The 26,604-nt window shown below is 47.1% G+C and overlaps 1 protein-coding gene across 2 annotated transcripts; it reads right to left on the reverse strand.

The window, feature by feature from the left end:
- Positions 1-3,607: 3,607 nt before the first annotated feature.
- Positions 3,608-24,837, reverse strand: LOC116950661 (uncharacterized). 2 transcript variants are annotated; one of them, XM_032968611.2, is made up of 3 exons: positions 24,122-24,837; positions 15,059-15,175; positions 3,608-12,100 (listed from the first exon to the last, which is right to left on the reverse strand). In XM_032968611.2, exons 1-3 carry the CDS (start codon positions 24,122-24,124, stop codon positions 11,063-11,065), a joined length of 1,158 nt encoding a protein of 385 aa, XP_032824502.2. In that variant the 5' UTR covers positions 24,125-24,837; the 3' UTR covers positions 3,608-11,062. The 2 variants fall into 2 exon arrangements, with proteins under 2 accessions (XP_032824502.2, XP_032824501.2); XM_032968610.2 differs by having other exon boundaries at positions 15,059-15,187; positions 24,122-24,835.
- Between the last annotated feature and the right edge of the window lie 1,767 nt (positions 24,838-26,604).

Raw genomic sequence — 26,604 nt, forward strand, 5'->3', positions numbered from 1 at the left:
AGAAAATGTTGGCTACAACCAGAGATAGGGGGGAGCCCATTGGGGTGCCCTCAGTTTGTTTGTAGAAAGTTCCATTCCAAGTGAAGTATGTATTGGTTAAGCAGTGTCTCACCAGGGGGGGGGGGGGTACCTCTGTGTTCAGTCCTTGGTGAACCAAGTATTCAATGATTGCGATGGTGTCAGGTACAGGAACTTTGGTGAATAAAGAAACTACATCTAAACTGACAAGCAGCTCGTTTGGGGACAGGGATATACCCGTGATTGTCGATACCAGGTGAGTAGAATTTTGTACCGCAGAGGTGGTTTTTCCAGTGAAAGGCCGCATGATTTCAGACAGAAAACGAGCCAGCTTGTAGATGGGGGAGTTGATAGTAGAGACGATGGGACGAAGGAGTGTATCTACTTTATGAATATTTGGTAAGCCGTATAATCTTGGTGGCCTGGCAGCAGAAGGTTTCAACGAGAACTGTTTGGTTTGATCAATTAATGCGGTTGAATCAGAAATGATTTTGTTGGTTTGTATCATGAAGCTGTTGGTGGGATCTCTTTTTATTTTTGTATAGCTGCCATCGTTGAATAATTCTTGAATGTTGTTGTTATATTCTATTTTATCCATGATGACAGTGGCATTGGACGACAATATCATCCCTCTTTTTTATTTATATAATTCAAAACGCTCATCTTTGCTGAGGTTGCTAGCTGGCATCTTAGCGTTTTTGAGGGTTGCAGTGATTTCAGATCTTGCTACGTCTGCAGTGATGTGACCCAGGCCCTTGAGAGCCACGTCTACTTGGGCAATGATATCATTAACTGGTATGTGTTTAGGTGTGACTGCAAAGTTTAGCCATTTAGCTAAAACGGATTTCAGACCATCGGAAATAGAACTGTTACTGCGATTAATTATGACTTTGTTAACGTCTAGCTTTTTGGTGTGTGGGTCCGGTCTTTTGTTGGAGAGGAGTTTAAATTTGGAAATCAGGTTGTCCTTACATTTGGTCGACATAGTGGCAGCTGAAGAGGCAGTCAAATTGTCTACATGTTCCCAATCCGATGTGGACATTGTTGCCGTCAATGATAAGTGTGATTTGTAGAGTGTCTTGACTAACTGATCTAGTTCGGTGCGTATAAGTCTGATTTTATCTGAGATAAGAGCTAAGCTAGTTCTGGAAAGAATTCGTTTCGCATTAGAAGAAGTTACAGCAGCAGAGATCAGTGTAAATGCAATTGATATTACCCCAGAGTCACGGCATTTCTTCAGAAAGGTGAGAGACTCGATCAGCTGAGCCTTCTTATCCCGGAGTTTGTTGAAGGATCTCAAAGTTATGTGGAAACCCTCCCCATAGAGGCGGTTAAATTTTAATTTAAAGCTTTCGTGACTGCAGTGATTCATATTCTTGGTTCTTTCGGAAAAGTCACGTGGAAGGGAAACAATAAAATAATAAAAATATAAAACAATAAAATTATCACGACGTTTCGACTGCAACACAAGCAATCATCATCAGGTGTCATAACCACAGCAAGAAAATTTGAAAAAAGTGGCGGTTTTTTCAACGTTAGCACCACAGAGAGCGATTTGGCAGTTATTCAGATGGAGGAGTCCATCTATGTTCGAAAAAGAGGAGGGGGGAGACGAAAATAATGGATGCGGTCTAAAAGCCACCGTAAGCGTGAACAATCAATTTAGACCCGAAATGGTTTATCAAATCCTTCCAATGATTGCTAAGCGAGAATCCATCTTCTCGGTTGAAATTGTCTCTGTGTTTGTATATGTGGATAGCCTCATGAACGAATCTCTCATGGTAGCCAGATGGCTTGCAAATAACCTCTGTCTTGGAGAAGTCAATGTCATGTGAGTCTACTGAATTATAACAGTGATCTGCCACGGCCGAGGTGTTGGTCCTACCGTGTTTTAGGTCATGCTTTGTGTTCACGAATGCGGTCCGAGACATGTCGTTTGGTTTCTCCAATGTAACTACTACCACAGAGGCAACTTAGTTTGTAGACGCCTGGGTTCTGTATGTCCGGAATCACATATTTTACAGACGGAACCAGATCACGGATTTTATGGATTGTGTTGAATCGGACCTGGATCTTGTGTTTATTCAAGATTTTGGAGATCTTTTTTGTGATCCCCGCAATGTAGGGTAAAGTGATGGTTTTGAAAGGCTCCTCAAGAGGGTCCTTTTTCATGGTTGGAGTCATGACTTTGCGGATTGTGTAGTCGGAGTAACCATTAGCCTTAAGAGCTTGGTCATGCTTGAGTTCACTGGCTGTGTGTTCCTGGTCAGATATGCATTGGGCTCTATGGTGCAGAGTCTTGATGAGGGAATTCTTCTGGGATGGATGGTGGTGGGAATCCGGTTTCAGGTAAGCATCCGTATGGGTAGCTTTCCTATGGACAGAGTGGCTCATTGAACCATCAGGTCTCTTTTTTTATTAGGACATCCAAAAAGGTAGCTTGCCATCTTTTTCGACTTCCATGGTAAATCTGATGGCTGGGTGTATGGAATTGATATAGTCGAGGAATACCCAAGAATATGAACACATACATTGTTTTGACATTCAAATTATTTTTTTGCTTGTTGGAAATGTACGTAAAAAAAAATCGAATGATTAATATTTAAAATCGGTCAAATGAAATAGTTCAGTATATATGTATGCACTGTATGCTCTACTTCTTTCACACCGTACGTAGTCAACCGTGCTAATCGGAGTTGCTCATGACAGATATCAAAATAATAGTCATTTAAAAATCTGAAAATACAAAGGATAAAATAAAATTCAAAATTAGGACGAAAAATTCGAGCATTCAGTATCCCCCATAACACCTCATATAAACACGTGATGTGTTGTGGCCGAAACGTCGTGAGAATATTATTGCGTTATTTTATTTTATCAATTTATTATTTTATTCTCATTCTACGTGACTTTACCGAAAGAACCAAAGCAGATGAATCCTTGCAGTCACGAAAGCTTTAAATCGAAATTTAAACACGTGATTGTTCAATAAAGTTAATTATTTTTTTGAGAAAAGATTACATCAAACTCGTATGTTCCGGTGCAACATCACATCCTTCAGATATTTGAAGCGTACTTATTGTGAGCAGAGCACAGGATGACTGCAATAAATTGCAAACAACAGAGAAAAAATCAATGGTAACTTTTCGAGAACCGAATAGCCGTATGTTGTACTTAACAAGTTGTAACAAATCACTAACATTGCTGCTTACCACAACTTTCACGGGAACAAGGTCAGAGTCAAAAGTTGATCACAACCGATTGCTGTTGATGCCACGCTGCTTTGCCAAAGCTTACTGACCTTCAACAAGAACCTACAGCATGGTTGACATAATAAAGATCTTTGGGTTACATCGCGTAACTATAAATGTGTCGAAACTCTCCACCACCCGACACGGCCAATCAAGTACGGGATTTGTCACGTTAACAAAACGACAAATATAATTAGTCCACCTTTTCACAAACACAAGCCGTCCCTTGGTGTGGACCAATCAGTTTCAAGGACAATGCACATATTATCATAGTATGTTTTTTTGTTTGCATTTTGACTGCAGGTATTGTGGTTAATGCAGACATGAATCCTTGTAAAAAGGTTTCAGTTTTGTTGCCAGAAAAAAGGGGAAAAACCCTATTATTATAACGACAAATAGTTTACTACTTCAGCCCACTGGCGTGTTGAAGAGTGAATCCACAATATTTACAATTTGAGTACGACGTTTCGCTGGCAATTACGTCCAGCATCATCAGGCGATGTAAGTGACAAATCCCTTACTGATCGGCCGTGTCGGGTGGTGGAGGTGTTTCGACACATATTTACGCGATCTAACCCAAAAACATGTATTATTAATAATATTGGTCACGAATGCCTACGTGTTAAACTAAGCAAGGTTGACCTCCGTCTTCGTAGGCCTAATATTACAAGATCGTATTATCTCCACCATCTGACTTTAGGTATTCTCCTTATTTACCAACCTCTGATTGCAACTTCAATGCCCGTCTCGGTCACCTGCCATCCTCCACCCTAAACGCGCGCCCCATCCACCACAAACCTCCTTCTCCAAACCCTGCACACTCGTCACCACCTGTCATCGCAACTTTTTATTCGTGAACAATTTCCCCTTCGCGACGGAAGTAATCATTTTGCATCGTTTTCCATTAATAAATATTTGACCTGTCACACTCACGTTAAATGACACGGGCATATTTGTTTTACTTTTTGGCTTAACGCAACTCAATTCTCTACTGCAACTCAATTCTCTACTGCAACTCAATTCTCTACTGCGTAGATTGTTTTGTATCTGCTGTGCAGCTCTCTGATGTGTTTTTTGGCTGCACTTGCGTGTTTGCTCGGCACAATGTCTGACGTTCCGCTTCAAGGTCCTGCAGAAGCACGTGGAAGCTGACATCGTGAAAAAAAAAACAATTCGCAGTACAACCCGATAACACATCTGCGAGTAAAGCTAAATTTCCTTTAAACACTGCAGCCCTTTTTTTCTGCATTATAATGCACGCGGTTTGCAAATTATATACATGGCATTGCACAGTTTGATTAAGAAGCTGCTGTTTATGTTACAAAGATGTGTCATATCCAGTACTACTGGTGATAAATAAAAGGGTATTGTTGTTTAACCGGGTGGAAGCAGCGTAGGTCTGATATGCAAAGGTGATCTTGGTCACCAAAAATAACAAAAGCAAACTGATATAAGTACAGCGATTATGCTCAGAGAATGCAGAGAAAAAGCAACTGTGGCCACGTGGGAAATCGTGTAATATTGTTGATCATCACGTGCAATATTGTTGATCATCACGTGTGATATTGTTGATCATCACGTGTGATATTGTTGATCATCACGTGTGATATTGTTGATCATTACGTGTGATATTGTTGATCATCACGTATAATATTGTTCATTATCACGTGTGATATTGCTGATCATCACGTGTGATATTGTTGATCATCACGTGTAATATTGTTGATCATCACGTGTAATATTGTTGATCATCACGTGTGATATTGTTGATCATCACGTGTGATATTGTTGATCATCACGTGTGATATTGTTGATCATCACGTGTAATATTGTTGATCATCACGTGTAATATTGTTCATTATCACGTGTGATATTGCTGATCATCACGTGTGATATTGTTGATCATCACGTGTAATATTGTTGATCATCACGTGTAATATTGTTGATCATCACGTGTAATATTGTTGATCATCACGTGTGATATTGTTGATCAGGACATGTGATATTGTTGATCATCACGTGTAATATTGTTGATCATCACGTGTAATATTGTTGATCATCACGTGTGATATTGGTGATCATCACGTGTGATATTGTTGATCATCACGTGTGTTATTGTTGATCATCACGTGTAATATTGTTGATCATCACGTGTAATATCATTGATCATCACGTGTAATATCATTGATCATCACGTGTAATATTGTTGATCATCACGTGTGATATTGTTGATCATCACGTGTAATATCATTGATCATCACGCGTGATATTGCTGATCATCACGTGTGATATTGTTGATCATCACGTGTAATATTGTTGATCATCACGTGTAACTTTGTTGATCATCACGTGTGATATTGTTGATCATCACGTGTGATATTGTTGATCATCACGTGTAATATTGTTGATCATCACGTGTAATATTGTTGATCATCACGTGTGATATTGGTGATCATCACGTGTGATATTGTTGATCATCACGTGTAATATTGTTGATCATCACGTGTGATATAGTTGATCATCACGTGTAATATTGTTGATCATCACGTGTAATATTGTTGATCATCACGTGTACTATTATTGGACGACAATATTGTTGATCATCACGTGTGATATTGTTGATCATCACGTGTGATATTGTTGATCATCACGTGTGATATTGTTGATCATCACGTGTGATATTGTTGATCATCACGTGCAATATCGTTGATCATCACGTGTAATATTGTTGATCATCACGTGTAATATTGTTGATCATCACGTGTGATATTGTTGATCATCACCTGTGATATTGTTGATCATCACGTGTAATATTGTTGATCATCACGTGTGATATTGTTGATCATTACGTGTAATATTGTTGATCATCACGAGTGATATTGTTGATCATCACGTGTGATATTGTTGATCATCACGTGTGATATTGTTGATCATCACGAGTGATATTGCTGATCATCACGTGTGATATTGTTGATCATCACGTGTGATATTGGTGATCATCACGTGTGAAATTGGTGATCATCACGTGTAATATTGTTGATAATCACGTGTGATATTGTTGATCATCACGTGTGATATTGTTGATCATCACGTGTGATATTGGTAATCATCACGTGTGATATTGTTGATCATCACGTGTGATATTGTTGATCATCACGTGTGATATTGCTGATCATTACGTGTGATATTGTTGATCATCACGTATAATATTCTTCATCATCACGTGTAACATTGTTGATAATCGCGTGTAATTTTGTTGGACGACAATTTCATTGTGCGTGATTAGAAGCAATAACCTAGCTGGGGTTGTGTTACAGCACAGCACGGACTCCTCGAGAGTTGGGAGGTTGCAAGCTCAAAACTCCATCAGCGGACGACTCAGGCCATCCAGGGTAATACAATAAAGCACACACACACACTTTGTGGATAGTCAACATCGGTCATGGCATGGAACGGCTGGTCCCTGCCATGGGAATGTGGAAATTCTACCGCTGCATCATGGCTGCTAGACGAGATGAGTGCTTTCCCATTGCTCCTTTGTGCGTCGAGACATTGATTTATGACATTAAAAGACAGTCTTGGCAGACTTCATCACTGCCATGGTTAATCATTGCCTTATAAGTGAGAATAATTAAAGAAGCGAGCGTTTTAGACGACCGTGCTTAACGAGGGCAGTGAATAAGTAAGGGAAGCCATGAGATTGATGTGCGATAAAATAATAGTTTGCACTGTAGTGCCACAAAGATTATGAAGATTACAATAAAGTACAACTGTGATTTGTATCGCACTTAAATGTTACTGCTTATCAAGAAGCCGTACAGAAATTTTAGGTAAACGCAACATAGTATTCGAAAAGGTTTGCATTTATGTACACTAAACAATACATTTTAAGTAAAACAATAACAAAACATACATTTTTACGAATATAAACAAGACAAAATGATAATCATACAAATTATACTAAAATAATGGATGCTACCGTGGAAGTAATCGTTATGACGCTGGACTTGCAATCCACAGGGTCGCCGGTTTTAACTTCTTGCGCGGCACTTGAAACGATGGCGCAAGTTTCTTAGATTCCTTGCCACCAGTTTGAGAATGAAACAGACAACTCGCTTTAAGGACATATCCACGTCCCTCGTTGCGTGGCATGCCGACACACCCGGGTCAAGTGATGTAACCATCTTCAAAACAATTAAATGCGCAGCGGCCGAACTTCAACATGAAGCTTTTCAGTTTCGAAAGTGCTACGTATGCTCACGTAAAACAAAAAAAACAACGACAACAAAAGAGAGAAATCTCAAAACAAGTCGAGAAATAATCATAAAACATTCTAACGACAAAAGGATCGAGAGAAAAGTTGAGAAAACTCCACATTGAGGAGACAATCGTGCCTTCCACACGTTCCGAACGTTTCAGCATCCCTTTGAAGGAAAAGGTTTTATTCGATTGACAATGAAGCGTTGCGTGAGCGTTTTGAGCGCGTGGGACAACGTTATTTTTTTTATTTGTTTTCTGTGTGGGTGGGGAATTTCAAAGTCTTGGGACGTTTCCGATGGACCCAAGTGCATGACGCGTCAATGGGGAGCAATGTATCGAAGTGACTCTTCATCAGGGTCACCCGTTGTCACGTCAGGCGTTCGGTATTCGTCCATGGTTACAACTTGTGGTGAGCATTCTCTCCACCTAATTAAGTCAAGATAAAAGGACCTCCTTTCCTCTTACCATGACTACCCCCCGCCCGGGCACCCCTATGTACGTTTATCCTCCAGGGTTGCGCTGGGTGTTGAGCAGCATTTCTTTCTCTTCAGCTTTCGCCACGCACTCCTGCGGGCATCTTCAGGAGGAGAATTAACTCGTGACGATGCCTGTATAGCCTACTTCTGGAAAAAAATAAACGCTCTCTCTCTATGTTTTATCATAGCTTTGGCCCGTCCACACGCGTTCAAACCATCACGGAGCACATTACAAGTCCACGTCAACATAAGATTTCGGTGGCCAGGACGGTTTTGCGTGGTGCATCATCCCACTGCTCAAGATACTCCCCGACTGTTGCTCTTTGTTTTGGTTACGTGAGTTATTTCGAATCGAATGAACTCACTTTGCTCACCGTCATCCGCGCTCTGGGCAGATTTGTTACATCAAGGAGTTCGTGAGAGCTCGTCACGAGTTGAGGGGTGGCCATCGTCCAGCAGTGGAATGACCAAGGCCGATGATGATGTCCCGTTGATTTTTATCTGGTTGGCCTGTACTGCGTCATGAGATGCTTATGTATTTAGATACAATGTAAATAATGATTGATATATTATCATTTATATATAAATATTCATATATATTCTCCATGACCAATGACACAATGAAATATTACATTTGTCATAAGTGCTGTACATTGACAGAGAAACGGTGGGAGAGGGGTGCTGAGAAGAACAGACTGCATTACTTCTGCCTACTTGGCTTCCCATTTGCCCTTTTCGTATTAACGCCCTTCACCAACAAATCGGGAATAATGTGCAAATGTGGCCTTTTGTGCTCAAATACCCGAGAGGGATTTCTGCGGGCACCCCATATCCATGTAATGGTACAGTCTATGTGTGTGTGTATATATATATAGACTGATAGCTCAGGGCTACACCAAAAGTAAATCCTCCTATTTTTCTAAAATCAATAACGTTTTATTGAACGGATACAAAATGTTATTCATGGGAATGCCAAGAACATTTGGCAGATATTTTTTTTTTTTACATTGCCTCATATTTTCCAATGCACCGGTGCCAACGTGGAACCACGGGCCGAGAATTCCAACACAGGAAAATTATTAATCGGTGTCGTAAAAAGAACCGTCCGAGAACAGTGCCCTTTGCCGGCGGTGCCATTTTCACGACGTTGCTCGCATAGACCGTCCTTCTTGGGGCTGAGCAGTGAAAATATGAACGCGCCAGATCTATTCTGCACGGCAGGTGTGGCAGAACATTCGGTGCAATGACCTCTGATGTTTCTCGGGCTCGCCTATATTGTCTGCCATTGTCAGATGCAAATATCAGCGTGCCAACTTACGCATGCATCGAGTGAACTAAGCAGCACAGTAAACCTGACCTCATAGTCCAGGTACCGAGACCGGACATTTCACCGGTCGGTACTATCTGAGGGTGGCGCAACTTTTGCAGTTCCAATTTCTTGACGTGGCCAGCAACACTGATTTGTATTCGATAAACATTGCAAATGATCAAAACATTCGCCAAATGAATGAATACATCGACACCCGTAAAGTTCTGACACCTCGGGTTGCACCGTGTTCTGCTTTGGCATGTGGACTGTGAGCAATGACCTCCGGGATTTTTACGATAATATGGAACGATCTGGCATCGTCCTCTTTGAGGAGTGCTTCTGTCGATTTGGAGTCTACTGAGAAGAAAAGCAACGAGGTGTTACTTTTTGGAAGTCACCTGGGTAATGAATTCACACAACCCAGTACAAGTTGTCTCGACAACCTCGTATGGTATAAATATAATTCGAAGCACACATTGAATAGCGGTCATTTTCAAGGGGCCCGACAGCCACAACTCATCTGCTCAGAAGTCCGAGCAAGCGGGTGTGAAACAAGCATCCCCCCCCCCTCCCGCCCCCAATATATTTATAGCAGTGCACGAGTTAAATAAATAAACACGCACGCCTCATGTACACACACACACATCTCATTCGGCACTATTAAAATCCCTGAGCATGTTTGCTTCTTTCAAGCGCCTACGCGGTACTATACAGATCACTATATACATGGTAGGCCATTTACATAGCAAGGCATGAATTATGTTTGTCGAGACCATGCCATTGTATGGCAGCGTTTTATAAAGCGCCAAACACAACGACACGTCTTTGCGCATTTACCAAGTCACTTCCCTTCGGATAGAAAATATTGCGTTACACGCTGCACACGCCTGATGATTAACTTGCATTGGCACTTTTGTTTTTAGTCAGAGAGGGAAACGCATCACTCTCAATAAGTACTTTGCATCGTGTCGGGTGAGAGAAGGATCCCCCGTATATCCTTAACAGACTACTGGGGCAAGTGCTGTTAGCGAGCACCTATTAAGGCTGGCACGGTACACGATGGGGTGGGTGACCAGCACCATGCCCGGCCACCTTTGTCTCTCCAGTTATGATTTTTACACACCGTACTCATTTGGGGCTGAGTCGACCTAGGGGAGGCCCAGTACCGGTTAAAATAATCGTCAATGATGTTGAAAGTGAGTCGGAATCGAACTTGGTTCGCCAGGTTAGTAGTGCAGCACGCTAACCGCTGCACTATCGCTCCTCGCAGGTTTGGTACATATGCACCCACAGTCACAAAAACTCGATCTTAATGTCAACCAAAGCACTCAGTCCATGCGAGACACAAGTGCCCACAAACCCACAAAAATAATACACTCGCTCTTAATCTGAAACAGCAACCACTTACGTCCCCTAAAACATACAACAACAAATACAGTGATTTTAATTATAATATTCCATACTTTATGTGGGCAGTGTCCTGATCATCAGGCTCATGCGGTGTACAACGACTCCAATGTGCATTGAACGCAGGGGATTGGTGAATGGAGTTTGCTATGTGAGGTTTGTGTACCATTCTGCAAGGATCCTATAGGACAAGCTCGCACAATGCGGTGTGTCCTTACATTCAGCCATCAGCTACCAAACTTAGCCAGCATTGCTTCCAAAAGCAGAACTTTATTATTAATATTCGTACCCCACCACCACTGCCATCGCAGAAGACATTGCACTGCGCACACCGGTACACCCTATACCACGGTGTTTTTAGACTTTCTCAGTATTGCCTTGGGGGGCGGTTGACCCTCAGAGTCTATCTGGGCATGCGCAATCACGGTCGTGTCCCTGGCGTGGTAGGAAATGCTCCTACTGTCCCTTACGAAGCCAGAGGGGGGCAGAGCTTGGAGAGCACCCGCGTTCAATTGCACGGAGCACGCGAGCTGCTGCTGCTGCTGTTGCTGATGGTGGTGGTGGTGGAGTTGGTGGTGGTGTCTCAATTGCATGGCTTCCACCTGCAGCGCGCTCTGGTTGCAGACGATTTGCCCCAACGGATGACCCCGTGCTTGCACTGATGCCAAAGGGTCCTCATTACCTTCCTCCTCCTCTTCTTCCTCGACCAGGTCGCTGAACTCGACGAGGTCATTGAAGCGTACACGATCCTTGAGTGCGTGTTGTTCCACTTGCCGGTGCTGATAAGGATGCTGCTGCTGAAGATGCTGTTGAGGATGATGGTAATAATGATTTGACTGATCATGTTGATATGAGGCCGAGTCCCGGACGAGCTCTGTCCGCTGCCGCACTGCCGTGTAGCTCAGCTCGAACTGCCGCCGTTGGCAGCAAAAGTTATCTCGCACTTCCCGCTTCCTCTCCCTGCCGCCGCCTTCTCTTGCCACAGTCCCCTGCTCCTCCTCCTCCTCCTGCTCTGTCGGCTCCAAGGAGCTGCCCCGCTGGCCCGAATCCTCGCAAAAGGGCAGCTGGGGCAGCGACACCGGTGTGGTCCTGGGAGGGGGTGGAGGTGGCCGAGGCTTCCGGAGAACCGTGAGCACGGAGGCGGTGGCCGAGGTGCGGCTGGCGAAGGCGCTGACCGTGGTGCTGAAGCGCGCGGCGTTGACCGTTGTGCTGAAGCGCGCGGCGCTGACCGTGGTGCTGAAACGAGCAACGGCAGCAGCGCCGCCCCCGCTGGAGCCAGTGTTGCCGCTCGAGGAGCTGTTGAGGGTGCTGCACTTGGAGTCGTCCGTCTCCTCGTCCAGGTTAAGGCTGGCGGTGAGCGTGTCGATTTGGGAGACGACCTAGGCACGGCGGGAGAGAAGCCGGCGGTGGGATGGGGGTTGTTCTACATCGCACGTGTGTGAATGAATATATGTTGAACTCCTTTCGCACCGTATGTAGCCAACTGTGCTAATCAGAGGTGTGGGGGAAGGACAACAAAACTAAATACAGGTGGTTCAGTCCACGCGCACAGCACGTCATATACGAAACGCTACGTATGAGTAGTGTACACTACATTCTGTTTCTAATTGTGTGCATGTGAGGAGCGATGGCGTAACGGTTAGTGCGCCCAGCTACGAATCCGTGACAATTATCTGAACTAGTCTTGGGCCGCCCCTAGGTCGACTCGGCCTCAAATGAGTGCCTGGTGAGATATGTAAACATCATCACTCGGGAGACAAATGCGGCCGAGCGTGGTGCTGGCCATCCACCCCGTCGTGTGCTGTGCCGACCTTATGAGTGCTCGATAACACGACTTGCCCCAACAGTCTATTAAAGCCGAACATGAAGGATCTGTGCCTGCGCCTGCGTTTAGGCTTGATTGGTCGTGGCACCGGTGCATTGAATCGCGTCTATGGCTAACAAGTTTACTCATGATATACATTAGGCGTCCGTGATGTCAATTGAGTCTTAGAGGAGAGTACCTAATGCGGTCTGTAAACATCAGCACTGGGGAGACAAAGTGGGCCGGTCACGGTACTCGATAAACCACTCGATATTGTGTGCTATGTCGACCTCAGTGAGTGCCCGATAACAACACTTGCCCATGGAGTTAAACACTTTCCCCTACGGTCAGTGTAAGGGCAAGTGTTCGCGCATGATTGAATAAACATATGGGTCGTTTTGTTTTTGTTGAGGGCAGTCAGAAAGTCTCAAGGTAAATTATCTCCTGCTGAAACGGAGAGTGGTGGAAGTGCTACGTTCCCATGGCAGGGAACGGTCTGTCCAAGGGATACACATGCGTTATTACTCACGCGGCCATCTGACATGAAAGTCAACTATGAATCATAATATCGGTCGCGAAAGTCAAACGTATTACATTAACAACTGCTTATTTCCCAAATCATGGTTCTTGTTTTGTCGACTCCATTTGGCATGCAAGGCTCAGCCGCGGTCAGAACTTGCAACCTTCTGATAACGAGTGGGAGTCCTCTGACCATACAGTGCCACCTAGTCTATATAAATGCAGTACAGCATGTGCAACTCAATGTATAGCACTGCTGAAACAAATTTGCCTTCAAATCCCGACTCTACATTAATGGTCAGCATAGCTTACAGTGCTTTACACGTATTACACATGTCCGCAACTTATGATTGATTGTATATCATCGAGGGCTGTGAATTAGTACACATATACACACACTTATACGTATTACATATCACTCACGTAACAATACGCATTTAAGGAATTGACCAAGCATCTCAGAGGTGGACCATCCTCTTAAGACTCATAGATTGTCTGGCTAATCAAATAAGTTAAGGCAATTTACGCAATCATCGGATTGCGAGTCAAGTGCTATTAACTGCGGCGGAGCCGAGACGATAGACGCCGAGAAGATATGCACACGATCGTGTTTCATTCTACATTAGCAGTCATATGATATTTATCCTGGATGAAATCACGTGGAAAATTGCCAGGTGCTGTCAGATATCGGAAGTTAAGCAGGGGTTGAGCCTGGATAGTGATTGGATGGGCGCGACCACCATGTGTAAGAGACACGTGCAGCAGGCGTTGTAGTGGAGTAGAGAGCAGTGCAGCAACATTCACTGCCGTTCTGTACTCTCCCTGCATTCAACAACCCACAGTTACCAGCGTGGTGAAGTATGTTCAGACATAGCTCCAGAGCGGTGGGTTGATGAGACTGACGATGCGGTGCAACGCCGGCCGATGTAACGAGTATCTACGTGAACACAGCGGCGAGTACACGCAAACGGTTACACACGTGCGTACAATATGCAGAAAGAAGACGGACAGACATTCTAATGAAGGGGTGAGAGGTCACCGAACGGTAATTCTATTTTCAAGAGAGACTTGGAATTATAAATAAACTCATAAAAACGAACATATCCTTGCACACACGTGCACGTGCACACATTCGCACGTACGCAAGACCCAATGTACACACACACACACACATGGCAACACCGTAACTGTCATAGAGAATGGAGCATTCACGAATGGGCATTGGGAGTGTGCATAAAAACAATAAATATCGATTCTTAACCTCGCAATACATCGTGATAAAACAATCGATGTTCATGGATTCGTATGTGTTGTGAGTAATGGGTTCACGTGACCCCATCCAGCCACCAGAGGCCGCTGAATCCACCGCAATGTTTAAATAAACAATCGCTTATGAATCGCCACTGAGTGAACGAGTCGTGAAGAGGTGGTGGTGGGAGCGGGGGGCAGGGTTTGGATCATTCTACCTCTAAATATATACTGGATAACGCGGTGGCGAGATGTTCACTACTTCGCCTGGTATACAGGAGGTTCTTGCTTCGATCCCAACCCTCAAATCTGTTTATTTCGAGTTTGCATGTTCTCCCCATGCTCGTATATTTTTTTCCGGGTCCTCCAGTGTTTTACTCCACATTGAGAAAGATGCGTTGGGAGGAACTGGCTGCGATAAGATTCCACGTCATAAGCCACTTCATTTAGCTATCATTTGTGGACAGGTCGCTTCTGAAAAAAAAATATTTACAGCTCAGTTGACCTTACCTGGTGGAAAAAAAAATGTTGGTTAAGATTTAGATAATATAGGCTAGCTTGGAAGAATAGACCGAATACCTTGTAGACGGTTTTCTCCAGAGCTCTCTCTGGCGAAGGTCCTTCCGTCGGCAGTGGTGGGAGCAAGCAATTGAAGGGCTGAACCTTTGTATTTAAATAGTCTCTTCTACACACAGTGACTCCTATACGGAGACGTGGGGGGGGGGGGGTCATTTTGTAAGACGTTCACTGGGCCAAAGATGCGTACCTCTTTCAGCTCCTTCGCCACATCCTTCAGCTCTCCAAGCACAATCTCCAGGCCCCCGATCACCTCGCGCACCTGATCCTTCACGAGCGAGCGCTTCACTTGCACGGCGCTATGCTGCTGCCCGGAGAGCTGAAGATATAATGACGATAATCGTAGCAGCGATAACAGGCAGCAGCACCACCAGCATCCACACACAGACAGCAGCACCACCAGCATCCACACACAGAGAGCAGCACCAGCATCCACACACACAGACAGCACCACCAGCATCTACACACAGACAGCACCACCAGCATCTACACACAGACAGCAGCAGCAGCATCCACACACAGACAGCAGCACCAGCATCCACACACACAGACAGCACCACCAGCATCTACACACAGAGAGCACCACCAGCATCCACACACAGACAGCAGCACCAGCATCTACACACAAAGAGCAGCACCAGCATCCACACACAGACAGCACCACCAGCATCTACACACAGAGAGCACCACCAGCATCTACACACACAGACAGCACCACCAACATCCACATACAGAAAGCAGCACCAGCATCTACACACAGACAGCACCACCAGCATCCACACACAGACAGCACCACCAGCATCTACACACAGACAGCACCACCAGCATCTACACACATAGACAGCACCACCAGCATCTACACACACAGACAGCACCACCAGCATCTACACACAGACAGCACCACCAGCATCTACACACACAGACAGCACCACCAGCATCCACACACAGACAGCACCACCAGCATCTACACACAGACAGCACCACCAGCATCCACACACAGACAGCACCACCAGCATTCACACACTGACAGCACCACCAGCATCCACACACAGACAGCACCACCAGCATCTACACACAGAGAGAGCACCACCAGCATCTACACACACAGAGAGCACCACCAGCATCCACACACAGACAGCACCACCAGCATCTACACACAGACAGCACCACCAGCATCTACACACACAGAGAGCACCACCAGCATCCACACACAGACAGCACCACCAGCATCCACACACAGACAGCACCACCAGCATCTACACACAGAGAGAGCACCACCAGCATCTACACACACAGACAGCACCACCAGCATCCACACCCAGACAGCACCATCAGCATCTACACACAGACAGCACCACCAGCATCTACACACACAGACAGCACCACCAGCATCCACACACAGACAGAACCACCAGCATCCACACACAGACAGAACCACCAGCATCCACACACACAGACAGCACCACCAGCATCTACACACAGACAGCACCACCAGCATCTACACACAGACAGCACCACCAGCATCCACACACAGACATATCCACCAGCATCTACACACAGACAGCAGCACCAGTATCCACACACAGACAGCACCACCAGCATCTACACACACAGACAGCACCACCAGCATCCACACACACAGACAGCACCACCAGCATCTACACACAGACAGCACCAACAGCATCCACACACACAGACAGCACCACCAGCATCTACACACAGACAGCACCACCAGCATCTTCACACAGACAGCACCACCAGCATCCACACACAGACAGCACCACCAGCATCCACACACAGACATCACCACCAGCATCTACACACAGACAGCACCACCAGCATCTACACACAGAGAGCACCACCAGCATCCACACACAGACAGCAGCACCAGCATCCACACACACAGACAGCACCACCAGCATCTACACACAGAGAGCACCACCAGCATCCACACACAGACAGCACCACCAGCATCTACACACAGAGAGCAGCACCAGCATCCACACACAGACAGCACCACCAGCATCTACACACAGAGAGCACCACCAGCATCTACACACACAGACAGCACCACCAACATCCACATACAGAAAGCAGCACCAGCATCTACACACAGACAGCACCACCAGCATCCACACACAGACAGCACCACCAGCATCTACACACAGACAGCACCACCAGCATCTACACACATAGACAGCACCACCAGCATCTACACACACAGACAGCACCACCAGCATCTACACACAGACAGCACCACCAGCATCTACACACACAGACAGCACCACCAGCATCCACACACAGACAGCACCACCAGCATCTACACACAGACAGCACCACCAGCATCCACACACAGACAGCACCACCAGCATTCACACACTGACAGCACCACCAGCATCCACACACAGACAGCACCACCAGCATCTACACACAGAGAGAGCACCACCAGCATCTACACACACAGACAGCACCACCAGCATCCACACACAGACAGCACCACCAGCATCTACACACAGACAGCACCACCAGCATCTACACACACAGAGAGCACCACCAGCATCCACACACAGACAGCACCACCAGCATCCACACACAGACAGCACCACCAGCATCTACACACAGAGAGAGCACCACCAGCATCTACACACACAGACAGCACCACCAGCATCCACACCCAGACAACACCATCAGCATCTACACACAGACAGCACCACCAGCATCTACACACACAGACAGCACCACCAGCATCCACACACAGACAGAACCACCAGCATCCACACACAGACAGAACCACCAGCATCCACACACACAGACAGCACCACCAGCATCTACACACAGACAGCACCACCAGCATCTACACACAGACAGCACCACCAGCATCCACACACAGACATAACCACCAGCATCTACACACAGACAGCAGCACCAGTATCCACACACGGACAGCACCACCAGCATCTACACACACAGACAGCACCACCAGCATCCACACACACAGACAGCACCACCAGCATCTACACACAGACAGCACCAACAGCATCCACACACACAGACAGCACCACCAGCATCTACACACAGACAGCACCACCAGCATCTACACACACAGAGAGCACCACCAGCATCCACACACAGACAGCACCACCAGCATCCACACACAGACAGCACCACCAGCATCTACACACAGAGAGAGCACCACCAGCATCTACACACACAGACAGCACCACCAGCATCCACACCCAGACAGCACCATCAGCATCTACACACAGACAGCACCACCAGCATCTACACACACAGACAGCACCACCAGCATCCACACACAGACAGAACCACCAGCATCCACACACAGACAGAACCACCAGCATCCACACACACAGACAGCACCACCAGCATCTACACACAGACAGCACCACCAGCATCTACACACAGACAGCACCACCAGCATCCACACACAGACATATCCACCAGCATCTACACACAGACAGCAGCACCAGTATCCACACACAGACAGCACCACCAGCATCTACACACACAGACAGCACCACCAGCATCCACACACACAGACAGCACCACCAGCATCTACACACAGACAGCACCAACAGCATCCACACACACAGACAGCACCACCAGCATCTACACACAGACAGCACCACCAGCATCTTCACACAGACAGCACCACCAGCATCCACACACAGACAGCACCACCAGCATCCACACACAGACATCACCACCAGCATCTACACACAGACAGCACCACCAGCATCTACACACAGAGAGCACCACCAGCATCCACACACAGACAGCAGCACCAGCATCCACACACACAGACAGCACCACCAGCATCTACACACAGAGAGCACCACCAGCATCCACACACAGACAGCACCACCAGCATCTACACACAGAGAGCAGCACCAGCATCCACACACAGACAGCACCACCAGCATCTACACACAGAGAGCACCACCAGCATCTACACACACAGACAGCACCACCAACATCCACATACAGAAAGCAGCACCAGCATCTACACACAGACAGCACCACCAGCATCCACACACAGACAGCACCACCAGCATCTACACACAGACAGCACCACCAGCATCTACACACATAGACAGCACCACCAGCATCTACACACACAGACAGCACCACCAGCATCTACACACAGACAGCACCACCAGCATCTACACACACAGACAGCACCACCAGCATCCACACACAGACAGCACCACCAGCATCTACACACAGACAGCACCACCAGCATCCACACACAGACAGCACCACCAGCATTCACACACTGACAGCACCACCAGCATCCACACACAGACAGCACCACCAGCATCTACACACAGAGAGAGCACCACCAGCATCTACACACACAGACAGCACCACCAGCATCCACACACAGACAGCACCACCAGCATCTACACACAGACAGCACCACCAGCATCTACACACACAGAGAGCACCACCAGCATCCACACACAGACAGCACCACCAGCATCCACACACAGACAGCACCACCAGCATCTACACACAGAGAGAGCACCACCAGCATCTACACACACAGACAGCACCACCAGCATCCACACCCAGACAACACCATCAGCATCTACACACAGACAGCACCACCAGCATCTACACACACAGACAGCACCACCAGCATCCACACACAGACAGAACCACCAGCATCCACACACAGACAGAACCACCAGCATCCACACACACAGACAGCACCACCAGCATCTACACACAGACAGCACCACCAGCATCTACACACAGACAGCACCACCAGCATCCACACACAGACATAACCACCAGCATCTACACACAGACAGCAGCACCAGTATCCACACACAGACAGCACCACCAGCATCTACACACACAGACAGCACCACCAGCATCCACACACACAGACAGCACCACCAGCATCTACACACAGACAGCACCAACAGCATCCACACACACAGACAGCACCACCAGCATCTACACACAGACAGCACCACCAGCATCTTCACACAGACAGCACCACCAGCATCCACACACAGACAGCACCACCAGCATCTACACACAGACAACACCACTGGCATCTACACACACAGACAGCACCACCAGCATCCACACACAGACAGCACCACCAGCATCTACACACACAGACCGCACCACCAGCATCTACACACACAGACAGCACCACCAGCATCTACACACAGACAGCACCACCAACATCCACACACAGACAGCACCACCAGCATCTACACACAGACACCACCACCGGCATCCACACACACAGACAGCACCACCAGCATCTAAACACAGACAGCACCACCAGCATCTACACACAGACAGCACCACCAGCATCTACACACAGACAGCACCACCAGCATCTACACACACAGACAGCACCACCAGCATCTAAACACAGACAGCACCACCAGCATCTACACACAGACAGCACCACCAGCATCCACACACAGACAGCACCACCAGCATCCACAGATAGACAGCACCATCAGCATCCACACACAGACAGCACCACCAGCATCTACACACAGACAGCACCACCAGCATCTACACACACAGAAAGCACCACCAGCATATATACACAACAGACAGCACCACCAGCATCCACGCACACAAACAACACCACCAGTATCTACACACAGACAGCACCACCAGCATCTATACACACAGACAGCACCACCAGCATCTACACACAGACAGCACCACCAGCATCTACAAACACAGACAGCACCACCAGCATCTACACACACAGACAGCACCACCAGCATCTACACACACAGACAGCACCACCAGCATCTACACACAGACAGCACCACCAGCATCTACAAACACAGACAGCACCACCAGCATCTACACACAGACAGCACCACCAGTATCTACACACACAGATAGCACCACCAGCATCTACACACAGACAGCACCACCAGCATCTACACACAGACAGCACCACCAGCATCTACACACAGCCAGCACCACCATCATCCACACACAGACAGCACCACCAGCATCTACACACAGACAGCCCCACCAGCATCTACACACAGCCAGCACCACCAGCATCCACACACAGACAGCACCACCAGCATCTACACACACAGACAGAGCCACCAACATCCACACACAGACAGCACCACCAGCATCTACACACAGACAGCACCACCAGCATCTACACACACAGACAGAGCCACCAGAATCTACACACACAGACATCACCACCAGCATCTACACACAGACAGCACCACCAGCATCTACACACAGACAGCACCACCAGCATCCACACACAGACAGCACCACCAGCATCTACACACACAGACAGCACCACCAGCATCTACACACAGACAGCAGCACCAGCATCCACACACAGACAGCAGCACCAGCATCTACACACAGACAGCACCACCAGCATCTACACACAGACAGCACCACCAGCATCTACACACAGACAGCACCACCAGCATCTACACACAGACAGAGCCACCAGCATCCACACACACAGACAGCACCACCAGCATCCACACACAGACAGTACAGACACCCGAAGACTCCACGCACCCATGCAGATATACGGCAACCCCAGCAACCACACGCACAGTTTACTCTGGGCTGCACCATCGGCTGTGTATATGTACATGGCTGTGTATTAGCTGTGCGTCCATACATTCGTCGCTGCGTACAAGTCAAAGCTATGATTCAGTGTTAAGAGAGGCGGGGGGGGGGGACGGTGGCGCAATGGTTAACGCACTGCACTACTAATCTGGCCATTTCAGTTCTCGATCAAAGTCTAATATCAGTGCCATGAAGAAGAGCCATTTCTTGTCACCTATTATATAAAATATATTTGTTGATGTTTTTGTTGGTATCGGTGCAGAGTGATATATGAACCGATCCTGAGATTCCCCACCAACCCCCATTCCTTCACAAATTCGCACTGACGAAATGTGGTGAAGTATGACCAGACAACCCCACGATGACCACCGCGGCATGGGGAAGGTAGCCCCAGTCCAGGGAGTTGCTTGTCAACAGGTCTGTAAACAGAGAGCGGTGAGCGGGCTTGTGCAGGATGTCGTCTCTCGTTTGTTGATGATGGGTGATGGGCTGAGACTTGCATTGAATGGCAGGCAAAGGAGGTGAAATGTGCCAGAGAGGACGACAATATGCGGAGATGGGGGGCGGGGGGGGGGCTCGGTAGGAGGGCACATGCAGGAGAATAGACCCACACATACAGAGGGATAAGAGACACAGATGAATGACCGCTGTGTTTGTATGCATGAGGACCTTTTTTCTGCACCATATGTCGGCAACCGTGCTAATGGGAGGTGCGACACTGTTACGGCAGCGAGCGAAGCGAACGAGGCAGAGGGAGGGGAATGCATTGGGTTAGTTTTGTCACGGTGTTCATGATATGTTTGGAAAGAGCTTCATAGCTCATCGGATTCCTCCCGTACAAATTAAGATTCTGAAATGTGTATGGTCCAGGCGTTTGTGTTGTGCTATTTTAAGGAACAGCATTATTAATTGGAGGTGTTAGCTGTACTGGTTGTGATAGCGCTAGCCAGGGGCAGGACTTGTGTTCTGGATAGAGCTGGCATTAGTTTGGTTGTTCGAGGGGAGTGTTGGTTTTAGAGAAAAGTGTTGGAGGTTGGTTTTAGTGCGAGGGAGCGTCTACGTGTTTGGGAGCAGTTTTAGTTGAAAGTATTTCAGGGTTTCGTTTTATCTGAGCGTCTCTTGCTCAGCGGAGTTTGCGGTATTATTAATTTAACAATTGCATGATGAGCGGGAGCCTCGTGACAGCATGCTCGCAACTGTTTACTTGCTACAAGGTTGGACTTATTTCCATCGACGCTGGAGGGATGATAGGCTAAGCCAAACCCCAACTCATTAACTTTTTTCAGACCAGCTTCATTATCCGGACCACTATCTTGACGAATAAGTACATGGATATATATATGTCCATGTTAAACTGATAATGCTTGAATAGTAAAAATTGCATGTCGTATCTGTTCATTATTCACTTAACCCAAAGGGATATTAATCACGTGATGCCCATGTCCAGCACATGTTCTAGATTGTGCTTCTGCTATTCGATTAGGAAACGACTAAGAGTTGGTGGAATATTTAAAACATATTTTTAAATATTTCGGATGATAAGACGCCAATGTCATTATGTTAATTGAGAAAATAGACTATTCAAAATACTTTGAGCACTCATCAGCCAGTAACAGCCAGTTTCACAGTTCCCATATTTGACTGTGCAATATGTAGTGTATGCAGGGTATATATGGACAGGGATGTTATATACAGAGTGTATGATTACTCTCTGCTCTGTATGAATTGCTTTGTTAGTAATGTACGAGATTAATGGTTGAAGTACTTTAAAATGTGTCTTATAAAAGTATTATTTACGTGACAAACCTTACCGGTTGGCTGTGTCGGTGGTGGCGGGTTATGACACATTTATACTTACGCGATATAACCCAAAGACAATTTATTATGACAGGTATTATTTAGCGTGTACGTTAACGAACAGCCCCTTTTCACTCCACTGCTAGATGAAGGCCTTTCTCCGCCAAATCTGTAACTGCTTGAGCATACTTGCACCACGTTGGTAAGTGCGGGTGGGTGAAATGGGTCGGGTGGGTAGGCCTAGTTCAGATATCTCTCGCCAGCGATGTTATCCTTGGCCGGGAATCGAACCCAGGTCCTCCCGGCCGGGTTCATAGCGCAAGTGGGCGCGAACCACTGACTCACTGCGCCAACGCTCGCCCGTTACATTTTATATCTATTTTTTTTAAAAAGTCATTAAGACGTCTACAGTACTTTCACACATTCCGCAATCATACACACGCACGTGTTATTCAATAAGCTGAAATCAATGGCAGTACACTACATCATGACAATTCTACAATCGTGAAACATCGCAGCAATCCCACCAGGTATTTATAAAATGACGCATACGTGTTACTTCGTTTGGTTCGTCAAACCGAAGAGCCCGCGACGTTCTAAAACAAACATTAAAAAAAATACTGCGTGCGGTACAGCGCACGCTTCCTTTAACTTATCAATGCGAAAGTGCGAACAAGACGTATCATTTCTGTTTTTGTTATCTAAGACCTCTATATTCATCAGTTAATTCATCATACACGGCCAATATTCCCCCCCCCCCCCCCCCCATTTATTCTGCTCCCAAGTTCACGCGTGAATGAAGACAAGCAAACTACGCACGGGTACTTACCATAATTCCTGTAATGCCTCTGGGCTCGGCGCATTGGACGCAGTTCCTCCGTTAGTGGGGATCGAACCGGCGAGACTCAAAGTCGGCGGCGCGCGGCACGATGTGGTGCGAGCCAGCCTCCGGCGTTTCATTGCGGGCTCCGATCTACTCCGCTTGGCTATCCTCCGTACGTTTATGAGATGCAGTATCTATCTATAACCGTGCAGCAGTACAACAGTTTAATATCGGTACCAGCCACGAGCGCACACACGCATACCTAATGACAACCGAAGAGCCTATTACATATTGAGCGTGCGTGTATGTACGTATGCGATCACGAGCTTCCGTCCACTAAATGAGCACAAAACAACGCGAGAGTCGAAGGGCTCGCTGACGCAAGTCGAGCCTGCTGCAGACCCACACAAAACACACAGAGGAGGCGAGCTTGACTTGCCGCCGGCTCTGTGGAGGGCGAGGAAGGGGTCCGTTTGTGATCACGTTGGAGGAAAAGAAGGTTCCGCGCCGCCAAGAATGTGGTGGGAGGTGGGGGGTTGGGGAGTGGTGGTGGAGGGTGGTGGGGATATAGAATTGGAACAAAATAAATAATTAAATTGCGTCGCCTCTATGCAGTGGGGGTATATGCTCTATGCATGTCTCCCTCGTCTCCCCCCTCCTCCTCGCTCTATATCTCCTCTCGCGACTCCCACGGTCGGGGACTTTAGCTGGAACCCTCCAACCACGTCTGCTCCATCCCCCCTCCCTACCCACCACCACCACAACACTCCCACCCACCGTTCCCCACGCACTCCCTTTCCCACTGAGCGATGAGTGAAAGTCTGATTATGACCGTGGAGTAAAGAGGAAAGCTGCGCTGCAGGAGACTTGCAGCACCCCCAGATTTTGCGTGCTGCGTAGTGTGAGTGGAGCGGTGGCTCAGCGGCTAACGCACTCCCCCCCACAGCGAACCCGGACATCTGAGTTCGATTCCCGGCCACGGTTAACATTAGTTGGCAAAAAAAAAACGATCGACATTGGGCTCCTCCGCCAACCTTTTGCAACCAACGTGCTCTGAGCAGAGTGACCAAGTAACCTCGGTGAACGGCATGGCTTCCATCCAGCGGTGGACTGATAAGGGGTTGAGCATATTCGCATGATGACAATTTAAACATTTAAAGTCCGGTAAAGAGACCAAAAAAATAAAACCTCTCTTTCAAGGGATAACGTGGCACAATGAATACAATACAATAGCAAACAGGTATTGAGAGCGACCATTGATATCCAGGGTTAAACATCATACACCTAAAACAAACAAACACAAAATATTCCAGCGCAACGATTACGAACTTGCAGCCTCGAGTGCCGCTGCCCCGGTGCAACCGGTCGACCACAGTGGATGTGCAAATCGGACGTGGCCGGTTTGCATCGATCTGGCCAGCGAGGCAGTCGAAACGATGGTGCCGTGAAGTTTTTCACCCCCTGAACCTCCCCCCCCCGCCCCCTCTGTTCACCACACCAGCAGCATGAATGGGTAAATCGCAGTGCATCGCTCGGTCGCTTGTGGTGGGGTAAAGTGTGGGTGCTCCCACCTTCCCCCCCCTCTCAATACTGTACATATCAGGCAATGCAGAAGAGTAGGCCAACTGCCCCCCGCCCCCACCGTGGGGTGGAGGCTGTCTAGTGTTCCCTTTAGCGTACGGCCTTGCACCAGCAGTAGCTGGCGCAAGCAGTTGCAGGGCTGCACCTCAAGCTAATCGTCATAGTCGGCAGCAGAAAGGTTTTATGGGCCGTTACAAAATTGCAATTCGGAACGAAATATCAAACGGGTTCTACATTATAGCAGCTGACAAAACGTGTTAAACATCATCACAGCAAACATCGTGAGAATAAAATGTTTTGAGTGCAACAAATTAAAATTCGGTTAAACATCATAACATAAAATTGTTACAAAGTGGCCCACATGGGAATTCAGCATTTGATATCATATCATGTTCTAAGGTACAGAAAATGAAAAGGCGTTGTTAAAACAAATTTAAAATTTAATAAATTGGTTTATTCACTGAGTAATAAACAAGCAGGAATCCAAGCCAGAAACAACAATGCAAAGTTAATTGAGTGGCAGCCAAAGCATGAAATGCGTCGGGGAGGGCCATTCACCGTGGAGTTGAGAGCGATTCAATTATCTCGTGTGCAGCAGGTGTGCTCCTCCGTGGATTATTACAGCTTGGGTAGCCTGCACAGCCAACAGTGGGTTGACTATGGCTAACTACTCATAATGAGGGTGATTCAATTGAGCAGACCATTCCTGAACTTGGCTTTTGAACTTTGTGACGCCTCATCAGCAAATACTTCGTAATGATGTCAAAGTCGGGTTCTTCCTGACCCATGGCTAACACACACACACACACCGCTTGTAATATTTTACAAGATTGTTATCCGTACATGTTTGTATAGGGATGTGTTTGGTAGCGGTCACGGCACTGCGCTACAAACCCAGCAACCGGAGT

The sequence above is a fragment of the Petromyzon marinus genome, chromosome 40 (assembly GCF_048934315.1).
Source record: "Petromyzon marinus isolate PM22_M1 ecotype Great Lakes invasive population chromosome 40, UKy_Petmar_22M1.pri1.0, whole genome shotgun sequence".
Classification (NCBI taxonomy): Eukaryota; Metazoa; Chordata; class Hyperoartia; order Petromyzontiformes; family Petromyzontidae; genus Petromyzon; species Petromyzon marinus.

What these genes read in the sequence shown, in the direction of transcription:
- LOC116950661 (XM_032968610.2), bottom strand. An exon ending in TGGCGAAGGAGCTGAAAGAG is followed by an intron (nt 12,101 to 15,058) that starts GTACGCATCTTT and finishes CGCCGTGCCTAG; the next exon opens with GTCGTCTCCCAAATCGACAC.